Source organism: Schistocerca gregaria, chromosome 1 (assembly GCF_023897955.1).
Source record: "Schistocerca gregaria isolate iqSchGreg1 chromosome 1, iqSchGreg1.2, whole genome shotgun sequence".
NCBI classification, from domain to species: domain Eukaryota; kingdom Metazoa; phylum Arthropoda; class Insecta; order Orthoptera; family Acrididae; genus Schistocerca; species Schistocerca gregaria.
Window position 1 is genome coordinate 174,439,958 of NC_064920.1, and position 12,008 is coordinate 174,451,965.

General features: G+C 41.6%; 1 protein-coding gene across 2 annotated transcripts in view; it reads left to right on the forward strand.

Moving 5' to 3' along the window:
- LOC126336196 (EGFR adapter protein-like) overlaps positions 1 to 12,008 on the forward strand; it is a 1,052,725-nt gene that overhangs the window by 659,261 nt on the left and 381,456 nt on the right. The window contains exon 1 of one of the 2 annotated variants that reach the window (XM_049999712.1): positions 1,031 to 1,135. The exons of the other annotated variant lie outside the window; for it this stretch is intronic. Within the exon in view, the coding sequence (XP_049855669.1) occupies positions 1,124 to 1,135 (12 nt within the window). The 5' untranslated portion in view covers positions 1,031 to 1,123. Of the gene's footprint in view, positions 1 to 1,030; positions 1,136 to 12,008 lie in introns of those variants that run through there. 2 annotated transcript variants of the gene reach the window in all.

The following is a 12,008-nucleotide window of genomic DNA, read 5'->3' on the forward strand; positions in this document are numbered from 1 at the left end:
TGCAACACAGAGAATAATGTGGTTCATCAGTGCAATCTACTGTGTCAAATATGACTTAACTGAATAATAAATTAACGCTGTGTAATGCAGCAGTACTAACTGGTTTATTACTGTTTAAACATCCATATTGGGACTCATGTTGATAGAATTTTTTTGTTCCTTGTTCTGTTAGCAACCACTTTGTTTCCTTACTTAGAATTCATCGTATATGTTTTGCTTAACATACTGACAAACGTTAACAACAGACGTTGTTTCTTTTCAGTCTGCTTAACTTTTCCTGTTTATCTAGAAAAAAATCCCTCGGTTGCTCAGGAAAGATAGTTCCGAGGGGCCCGATATGATTTACGTTAAAAGTGTAAAACGTTTCCCATACTCGCGCATCAGTAATGTGCTCTACTTGGCACAGCCCTATGTTCTCACCCTTACTGAACCGATGCATCGAACTTTTTGTAGCAAAACATACAGTTACAAGCAGAAACCAAACCACGGCCCAACGTGCGTTTACAAATCACCGCTAAAGGCCAACGCCACACTGAAGCCCTGAAAAATATTTGAACAAGTTTGATACTGAAGCCGACCTGCTGCACTAGGCGTCCGTTAACTAATCACGTACCCACAACACAGTACACAGTGAAGCGTATGCCTAGAAGTTAACATTTTGTTGTGAAACCATGTTAGTTACCGCCTTCCCGAGGTGTCTTTACTATTATTATTTCATGTTAGGAGAGTAGGGTAATATAATCTTTATATAGTTACCTTTTCCATTTTCGTAAAGTACACAAGGATATGCATTTCTTCCTTTCTAGGCACAAAACAATTCTGCGCTTGCGCCATGCTGCAACACGCAATTCGTTGCGGTTTTAGGTTCTCGTTATTTTAAAATCTTTCAGTACAACGGCAATCTGTACCAAAATCGCTCATCCCAGTGGTGCCTATCAACCTAATAATTTGTGTAACACATTTGCGAGCTGTGAGTTATGTTACGTCTAGTAGGAGTGTATTGTCTTTACAACTCTGCAGCAATATCTTTGGTCTTACGTACGTTTCCCATTGTAAACAAGGAAGGGTAGCAGTCGTTGGAATTTGTTTGTGTACGTACTTTTGTTTCGTGTGCGTTGTTACGATGTTTGTTTTGGTGAGTACTGATTGGGTAATGCGTTATTTATTTTTCGAATCACATGGAATGGGGTGCATATGTTTACTTATTTCATGTTGTGTGAGCATGTCAAACTAACAAGCTGGTTCAGAAATAATGATTTGTGACGGACATATTCCCAGAACTTCCGAAAATGCGTTTCGGATAGCAGTAATCAGCGATGGCAGTTTACAAGAGATTCAATATTCGCCTGAAATGTATAGCTGCCTCAGTTTGATTCTCTCAGTTTCAGTGATAGTTCACATTCACTGTGTGCAAAACACTTAACTTTAGTTTCCATTTTTTGTAACGCAGTATAGTAAAGCATCTGCTCTCGTTTTCTTTCTTTCTATATTTGACTGTTCCTTTGCTGCAGACTAAGGGCGTTTATTATCAGTATACAAGTTAACACTTAAATCGTATACCTCATTTGTAAAGACAGATCTGCCGTTTCCATTTCTTGTCGTAATTTGATGCAGTTTCGTAGTGGAAGAAGTTTGATCCCTTATTGTGACGTTTGTAGCGTGTAGATATCGAACAGCTCAGCTAAATCAGTTAGAAAACTGTGGAAAGTTTATAGTCGACAACCTTAACGCAATGCGAAATGATGACATTAGGTCCGGAGGAAGCTGATTCGAGGTCTAGTAGTGGAATAAACTTTCGTTATAACATATAAATAAAAAGTTCATTTTCAGTTAATTATTTCCTTTATTTTCGATTTTTAGTTTTTGTGTTTTTTGATTTTAATGAAAGTTCAGTTATAGTTGGAGTATTAGCTTCTTGGATGTTATACAGGGTGTTGTAAACAAAGGTGCTTTGGAGAACAGAGTCCCAGGGTACAAAGAGACACAGCAGAGCAAAGGAAATACAGTACTAGCCTGACTACAGCAGATGTTGAAAGTGACCAGCATTCATCTCTTTGCACTTTTTGGCCGTGGTCAGCGGTTTACTGAAGGCTGATCGAAGCTGGAATTGTTGCATTCCCATCCGCAGTGTTTTGTTGCAGTTATTGAAGACTGTGAGGCTTGCTGCGATACACATTAGACTTGAGGGCTCTCCACACAAAGTAATCACTCACTGACAGATCAGGTGACCTGGGTGGCCAGCTAGGGCCACGACCAGATTGACCTCTGCCAACAGCTCTGTCAGGCCTGAAGATTGTGTAACTGTGCTCCGAGGTTCGGTTGGCTGTAGGGGCAGGTGGTCCATCCTGTTGAAGGTATGTGCAGGTCCTCCGTTAGTGCTGCCACAAATTCACGTCCAATCGTATCCGGTCGTTTCGGCCAGTTTTTACGTACCCCACCCTGTAATTACATCTTATTTAAAGCACACTGGTATGGTTGGTTAACGACGTTATCTAAATTTATCTCACGAAACAGTTGCTCGGTGACGATGCTGCAGGTCAACTTTGTAGCTGAAAACTAAAATCAGATATTATTCTAAGTCCGTAGACCGAACGGAAACTATGTGTGTACAGTTATAGAACGTTCGATGAAAAGTGGATGACAGCGGACCATCAAAAAAGTTGATAATATTTCTCGAAAGTAATGACAACCATGGGTGCAGGTTTTTACTGTACATCCATTAACCATCGGTCCGGATGATCTGTGAGTCGTAATAGGCTGTCTTAATGATGAATCTGTAGTTTGTGTGTGTGTGTTTTGCCCAGTTTAGAAAAAGGCATTTTGGCCGAAAGCTTAACATGTACGGCAGTCTTTTTGTTTGTCCATCTACGTCTCAACATATCCTCTACACGGTAAATATCAATCTTTCCTTTTCCTAATACTGTCGTTATTCCATCCTGGAATTTCCGTTGTTTGATAACGTACCTTTCAGACACTAGTAAAGGTACCGGTACATTTTTCAAATAGGAGTACATGTTATCATGTATGAAGAAATTGTTATCACAATATTTGCGTCGTTGATACCGATATGGTCTTTTATGAATAAAAAATCAGTAAGGCGGCTCCAACAGTGCTGTATGACAGAAAAGAGACTATTGGCTATACATGCACCTACTCATAGGAGCTCTCAAACAAAAGTGAGTTCACATTGCATTAACATAGGCAGCAATCCGCCGTTCACGGAATAATGCTGCGAGCCAATGATTGTCAGCTCTCTCACAGCTACTTCCATAACACTGAACTGTTTGCTGAGTACCATTTTTCACATTATTAACAATATTGCTGCTGCTATTGTTGTTGTTGTTGTTGTTGTTGTATATAGCAGCTTAGAAAATGTTTTATTTGAAAGAAAACTAAGTTTATAACCACAATGTACTGTATAATATATCGTCAGCGATGTAGGTTGGCGGGCGGACGAGCAGAGATGATCACCATGCTGTGCGTAAACCGCTTGTTTCAAATGCGATAAAGCGTCGCTCTGTCTCAGGGGAACACGAATGCGCAGGGATGTTGGACGTTACGTCTCAGTCGAATCTGAGCTTTAATCTGGGCCGTCGTTTGAGAGATGATTTTTTTGTCCCAGACGAAGAAAAAAATGAGCAGTGTTATAACAAAATAATTATGTACTGGGTGATCAAAAAGTCAGTATAAATTTGAAAACTGAATAAATAGTGGAATAAGGTAGGTAGAGAGGTACAAATTTACACACATGCTTGGAATGACATGGGATTTTAATAGAATAAAAAAAATACAAACGTTCAAAAAATGTCCTACAGATGGCGCTTTATCTGATCAGAATAGCAATAATTAGCATAACAAAGTAAGACAAAGCAAAGATGATGTTCTTTACAGGAAATGCAAAATATGTCCACCATCATTCCTGACCAATAGCTGTAGTCGAGGAGTAATGTTGTGAACAGCACTGTGAAGCATGTCCGGAGTTATGGTGAGGCATTGGCGTCGGATGTTGTCTTTCAGCATCCCTAGAGATGTCGGTCGACCACGATACACTTGATACTTCAGGTAACCCCAAAGCCAATAATCGCACGGACTGAGGTCTGGGGACCTGGGAGGCCAAGCATGACGATCACCACCAAACGACGCGCGCAAGAGATCTTTAACGCGTCTATTAACTTTTTTTTTGTTCTAATAAAACCCCATGTCATTCCAAGCATGTGTGTCAAGTTTTACCTCTCTATCTACATTATTCCGTGGATTATTTAGTTTTCAAATTTATACTGACGTTTTGATCACCCGGTATTTTTCACAAATTATTAAAGGAAATGATACGTGTCATAGATTAAAAGTGTGTATCAGTCCGGGACCGGAACTTAGGACCTTGCGTTTCGCTGACAGGTATCTAGACGCGCCTCACGACCCACCACAGACTCCCTGGACAGCATATTGTTTTAATCTGCCAGGAAGGTTCAACACAGCTTTAGGTGCAGTCTGGAATTAAAGTCAATATTTAACATTCGTGGTATTCTATTACCTCTCCTCCATAATCCTCGGCTTTTTTTCTCCTCGACTTACAGTCCGTTCTTTCGTCGTCACCGACGATGATTTCTTAAATAAAACAACGCAACATTATTTGCTTTTCTTCTCAATCTGATATGTTTACCTATGTTTGGTTGGTTCTAAGCACTATAGGACTTAACATCTGAGGTCATCAGTCCCCTAGAACTTAGAACTACTTAAACCTAACCAACCTAAGGACATCACACATATCCATGCACGAGGCAGGATTCGAACCTGCCACCGTAGCGGTCGCGCGGTTCCTGACAGAAGCGGCTCTACAACCGCTCGGCCACAACCGACCGGCTTACCTATGTTTCATGTTGTTAGATAATGAACGTAATATGAAACAAAGTTACATTATAACCACTGATGAGGTTTCATGCTTTATATAATTTTCTGTTTAGAAAATTAGTCTCTTCTGTGAAATGCAAAGAAATTCTCCGTCAAATGTTGATTAGAGTAACAGTATTACTCATAGTAATCAATAAATAAATATGCAAATAAATAAATACGCAAAGATTTTTTTACTGAGTTTTGAAAACGCTTGTTCCTAATACAAGCACGCATCATCATGATCATTGTCATATTCTTTACACCACTCTTTTCCCTTGAACCTCCTGGGAGATAGTTACTGTGCTCCTTGAAATCCTGAGGTGTATCAGCAGTATTAGATCGCTTATATACATAGCTCTTTACTATGTTGCTCGTTGTATGCACGTATTCTTGATCGGCATGCAAGGTCGGAAAATTAGTGGGCAGTCATGCTTTGTTTAATAACTTCACTATAAATGTTGGTATTCGTTGACATAATGGATGGAGGCAAGTAGAAAGTGCGTTTTTTGTGCGGGTGGTGCTTCTGACACTGCGAACTGGCGTGCGACATATTACGGCCTCGGGATGTCTTCTTTTCGATAGTGGGGCACCCCGGTAACAGCCGTGGCCGTAACTCCCTCCAAACGCTCTCACCACTCCTTCCATACCCCTTCCCCCTTTCTGTAAAGAATCGAACTATACATCTCGTGTACATAAAACTGCTTCAAACGTCTGCATACTTCATAATGAGTAATTGTGTTAAATTTTTGCTGTTAAGCTGTGACCGATAAAAGGTTTCGTAAAGTTTTTAAAGTATATAGAAGGCAGTGCTCTTTTTCACATACTGAATGAATGAAGGCTGGGTAATTTACACCCCGTGAATTAACGATGCCACAAAGCATATGTACAGTGTGTGGCTTTAATAATTTTGTTGCCCTTTTGACTTCAGATTAGAACTCTTAATGAGTATAGTAAGACAGCATATTCCATTTGCTCAGTAATCATATGAAATACCGAAAATCAAAATTTTGCCCGAGGAAGACCTGCTACTGGCCTCTGCACCATGAACGGGACTGACCACTCAGTGATGTATTGGATTGATGCGTAAGTTCGCAGCGTTTTTCCATAAGTTTAAGGAGAGTTATACTATCTTTGAACCGGAAAAAGCATGTTCTTTGAGAATTTGTTTCTCGGAATGTGTTATAGATATCAATATCAAATTTGGTCAAAATGTTTCCTGACATTTCCCCTACAAACTGGAATTTTTTCGGCCGGAAATGTCGAAGATCAAAAGCGGAACTGCCGTCGGAACGAAACAAAATTTCGATGTAGACCTTCATGCGCGGCGTATCACATGTGAGCCGGCTCGCCTGAAATCAAAATTGTGTTGACGTTAGTGAGATATATAACATTCTTTAGGAGTTGTACCTCGCTTAAGATATTTGGATCATAGAAAACTCCTGAACCGTTCTTTTATTTCCATCATTGCTTCTTCGATGTACAGATTGAACAGTAGGAGCGAAAGGCTACAGCCCCGTTTCAAAACGCTTTTTAATCTGAGCACTTCGTTTTAGGTCGTCCATTCTTGTTATGCCCTCTTGGCTCTTGTACATTTTGTATGCTACTCGCCTAAGGCTCACCCCTATTTTTCTCAGTATTTCCAATATCTTACACCATTTTACATTGTCGAACTCTTATTCCAGGTCGACAAATCCTGTGTATCTGTTTTGATTTTTCCTTAGTGTTGCTTCCATTATCGACTACAACGTCATGATTGCCTCTCTGGTGCTTTTATCCTTCTTAAGGCCAAAGTGATCGTCATTAACACATCCTCAGTTCTCTTTTCCATTCTTCTGTATGCTACTCTTGTTAATAGCTTGCGTGCTTGAGCTGTTAAGATGATTGTGCTTTAGTTTTCCCACTTACTTGCTCTTGCCGTTTTCGGTAGTGTGTGGATGATATTTTTCCGAAAGTCTGATGGTACATCTTCAATCTCATATATTCCACACACCAACTTGAACAATTGTTTGGTTACCACTTCCCCCAACGATTTTAGAAATTCCAGTGGAATGTTGTCTATCCATCGTACGGTTTTTGATGTCTAATCTTCCAGAGCTCTTTCAAATTCTGACTGTAATACTACTTTATGTCATCGATATGGACTCTCGTCAGAAAAAGTCTCCCCTTCAGAGGCCTTCTATGTACTTTTCATACCAAGCCACTCTCTTTCCTGCGTTAAACAAAAGAATTTCCAATGCGCTCTTAATGTTACCACCTTTGGTTTTAATGTTACCGAAGGCTGTTTTGAGTTCATATGCGAAGTCAGTCCTCTCGACGATCATTTCTTTTTCATTTTGTTCACATCTTTCCTGCAGTTCACCGTGGCTGCCCTGCACTTCCTCTCTAATTATTTCCTAAGGGATTTACACGATTGTGTTCCTGTCTTTCCCCGAAGATTTTGGTACTCCTTTTTTCTGTCGAATAACTGCAATATTTCATTTGTTACCCAAGATTTTTTGCAGTTACCTTTTTTATACCTATTTCTGGCTATCCAACATCTGTGATTGCCCTTCTTAGCGAAGTCCTTTTGAACAGAACCGATGTCTTATCGGAGTATCCACATACTCAGCGAACTTCAAACGCGTCACACCATTCCTCAGTAGTTTAGTATCTCATTTTCTTCCACTCTGATTCTTTCGGACTATCCTCTTAAATTTTAGTCAGTTCTTTGTCATTACTAAATTGTAATCCGAATCTCTATCTGGACCTGGGTATTCGTTACAGTCCAATACCTGATTTTGCAATCTGTGTCTGATTACGATGTAATCCAGCTGGAACCTTCCCGAGTCTCTGGGTCTTTTCCAGGTATTCCTCCTCCTTTTCTGATTCTTGAATGAGTATTCGCTATTACCATCTGAAATTTACTGACGAACTCAATTCGTCTTTCGCCTCTGTCATTCCATTCTCCAGTAAGCCATTTTTCTTCCTTTCTCTACAACCGTATTCCTTTGTCCATGACTATTAGATTTTCATCTACAGTATGCCAATCGAAGAACACCATCCAGATAGTATACAGTTTTTCTTTAACATCACAGTATCAGAATTGTTGTACAACAACTGCCGAAGCAACGTGATTGTTGGTCATCTTTTCCAGTTTGACTAGTATTTCATAACCTAAGTCCTACATTATCTGGATGAAGTATGCTTTTTTTTCGTTTACTTTTCCATCCTCTTCATCTCGCAGTAGCGTTTGCACCCTGCATCATCAGTCAATAGTTTTACGTATTTCAGTCTGTGTCTCCCAGTACAACAAAGAACATTGCCAATTCTTGATAATATAATGTAATCAGATAGATGAAAAATCAAGTCACCAAGCGGCGGCAGGAGAACACACACAGTGCCTCCTTCTTCTGGCAGAAGAGTTGAGGTATAAGGAAGAGGGGTGAAGGAAAAGGAAAGGTTTAAGGAAAGGAGTAGATGTAGGAAAAAGTCACCCTGAACCCCGGGGCAGGGGAAACTTACTCGACGGGGTGAGAAGGAAAGACTGATTGTTGGAGATTGCACCAGTTGAGATTAGAGGTCCTTGTGAATTGGTGATTTGTGTGATGATAAGTATCACTATAAATGTTTGGATGTATTTATTGTTCAGCAGTATTACTCTTGTCTTGAGGTGTCTAACACTGTTGAAATAGTACTTAATTTCACTTACGGAGAACATTATTAACGTACTTTAATATATCAGCAAGCAAAGTATTGACTACACCGCAAACTAAGAACGGTTTGACATTTTGAATCGTTATAGTGAAGCCAATAGCCGACTTGAGTGGTGCTCTGTTTACTCGAGGTATCCCCGCCATCGTGACAGTTATAAACTTGCTCGCCTCTTCAGTTGGTGCCTAACCTGGACATCCCGTGGGGCTACAAGTTGCGCTCTGTGTTACTTTATGTTTACTTTCGGTCAGAGACGGCAGGGGGGGGGGGGGGGGAGTCTTTCTCTACTGCGAGCACAGCTGACCTCTCAACGCGCTTCAAACAGCTAACATAGCCGGAGGCGGGGAAGGCCGCTGCCAAGTCGCAAGTTCGCGCCTGCGCGCTGCCTTGTGGGCGCGACGGTGGTGCGGCATTTTGCCATCCCCTGTGAGGCCCCAGACGACTTCTGTTGCTAGCTGGTTGTCCACTCGTAAAGACGGAGCACCATTTGTGGAGGCGCAGCAGACAAATAGTCTTCACGAGCTGTGAGCGGATTGTGAATTGTGTAGGAAGATCTGCCCTCTACCACCAAGTGAGATGGAGCAGTTGTAAGGCACTAGTGTCTAATTGGCAAGACGATGATTTAAATTCACGTTTGGCCAGCCATATTTAGGTTTTCTGAGGTTTAAAGTGAATGCTGCTGTAATTCTTCGGGTTTCTTTTCCCAGTGGTTCTCAGTTCGACCATCTGCTGCGTCTCTATTGAGCCCCTCCTCGTTGTCGACAGGACGTAAAGCCCTAAGTTTCCACTCCCCCTCCCCCCTACACACACACACACACACACACAACAACACAAACACACACACACACACACACACACACACACACACACACACACACACACACACACACACCCCAATGAGACGCTGCTGCGAGCTAGCACGCAAGAACCACAGGCATCAGATGTCTTAAGTTTTCTAGGCGCAGTGCGGGGCAGTTGATTTTGCTAAGTGACGTAGTCATCCCTTAGTCTCCATCAGGAGTATTATATTACTGAACTTTGACCAACCCCTTACCCGTGACAGGGTTGAATAGTATCTGCTGCCAGTCCCCTGACTGAGCCCTTTTACCGTCTGATAGTAATCAGACCAGTGCATCAGATTCTACACGACACCTGCATTTACCTGGCCACTGGCTGTACGCTGCTATGGTTCTGATCGAGGTCATAAGATATTTTGAGTCTTTATGCAGAATGTAAAATAGTTAACAAGATAGGAGGAAGGGCAGCATCAGTCGTAAATTTTTATTATGTTTATCACAGATCGATTGCAGCTGCTGTGTAGCTGTCTTCAGTGCTACATGAATAAAGTAGCACAATGAGAATCATGCATTAAAATATAAATTAAAATCAGATCACAAATAAATCAGCATGTAAACCGTACGCTTATGTATTTATGATCTGGTTTTAATTTATATTGTAATGCCTGATTCTCATTATGTTCTTTTATTCATGAAGCAGTGAGGTTAGCTACACAGTAGCTGAAATCTATCGCCAACAAAGAGATTAAAAATTTACGACGGAAGCTACCATTTCTCCTCTCCTGGCCCTCATTAAAACGGTCGCAAAGCACGCTTCTCCCAGTGGAAAGAATCGCGTGTAAAACCTTTGTGGCCTCGGCAAGGGAATAAAAGATGAAATCACCTAGTAGAATTTTGCACAGAGCATAATTTCATCATCCGTACACTTGCTTTAAGAACAATGAAAGACCGTTGTTTATGTTTTTGGAACAGACATTCTTTCAGAATGCGAAGAGCAGGCCATAACAAAACTACCAATAACATTATAGGTCGGGGAATCACAGCTAATCATCGACGTATGGCTAGCTGTAAGTGTGTTGCGAATGACAACCATAGGTGTCCTGCCATGAAAAATAATGGCACCCCAGACCATCACTCCTCGTTGTCCGGCCGTATGGCGAACGACAGTCAGATCGTTATCCCACCGCTGTCTGGGGCGTTTCCAGACTCGTATTCGCTGGTCATTGGTGCTCAGTTCGAAGCGGGACACAACACTGAAGATAATCAGTTTGTGAACCTGTTTCTCTTGAATAAATCGAGCAACTTTTCTGAACCTGTAATGACTTGTTTGTATGAACATGGTGATTATAATTGAAGCTAAAGTTTCAAAACACTGTAGAAATAATACCAAAGGTCAGAATGACGTCAAATTGCAAGGGAATGTTATCGGAGAAGAGGTTGAAAAAGTATGGCAAGAGGAAAAAAAATAGTGTGTATTTATTAACAGATGGCCTTGTAAGTGTCGGAATAAGTAAATGAAAACACCTGTCACGTGCACGACCCACTGAGGTTGGTATAAACACGCCGGGTGCACAGCTTTTCCTCCTTTCGCGTCTTCGACGTTTGCCATAACTCTATGCAGGATCGCCCTCTGCTTGTAAAGCTGTATTAAAAAAAAGATGACTCTGCACACATCGCTCTGCAGACGTTCCGGACACTGCGGGGTTTGAAAATGAGCCTTGGTCCAATGACTGCCGTGGGTCCGGAGAAAATGATTCGAAAATTCGAAAAGACGGGTTCTTTTGGTGTGCAACCTGGTAGAGGGAGGAAAGGAATTGATTCGACATCAGTGGAAGCAGTGGTCACAGCAATGCAGGAAGAGGCGAGGTCTGGCGTGCAAGCGTGTAGTAAGCAGGCAATTGCCAGAAAATTTGACATCTTGCACAGTACGCAAAATCCTACGAAACATCCTTCTTTGCTATCCATTCAAAATTACCAATGTGCAAGAGTAGCTTCCTGTTGACCTGCCAGCAAGAGAGACGTCTGCTTCAGAATTTCTTGCTCGCATGGAAGTGGACAATTATAGCCGTGGAAGGTTTTGTGGACGGACGAAGCCCACTTCCATCATATGTCAGCACACAGAATTATCGAATATGGGCAACGTAAAATCCACATGTAAATCAGCCAGTACCACTTTATCCTGAAAATGTCTGAGAGTCATGTTTTTTCGAAGAAACGGGTGCTTCCGGTCCTGTTAACTATACCGTCACTGGTAAGCGCTATGAGTGTCTTTTGTGCAACCACGTCATTCTAGCTCTCCAACAGTATGGACGTGTGGATGGGATCATTTTTATGCAAGATGGTGCACCTCCGCACATTCCAAATCCAATTAAGCAGCTGCTAAAGCGCGATTTCCATACAGCCTGGCCGTCCCGATCACCTGATCTTAATCCGTGTGACTTCTGGCTATGGGGCTATCTGAAAGATGTTGTGTTCAGTGTTCCGATTGAAAACTTAGCACTGGGGTCATGGACTGTGCGGCTGGTCCCGGCGGAGGTTCGAATCCTCAAAAAAATGGCTCTGAGCACTATGGGACTAAACATCTGAGGGCACCAGTCCCCTAGAACTTAGAACTACTTAAGCCTAACCAAC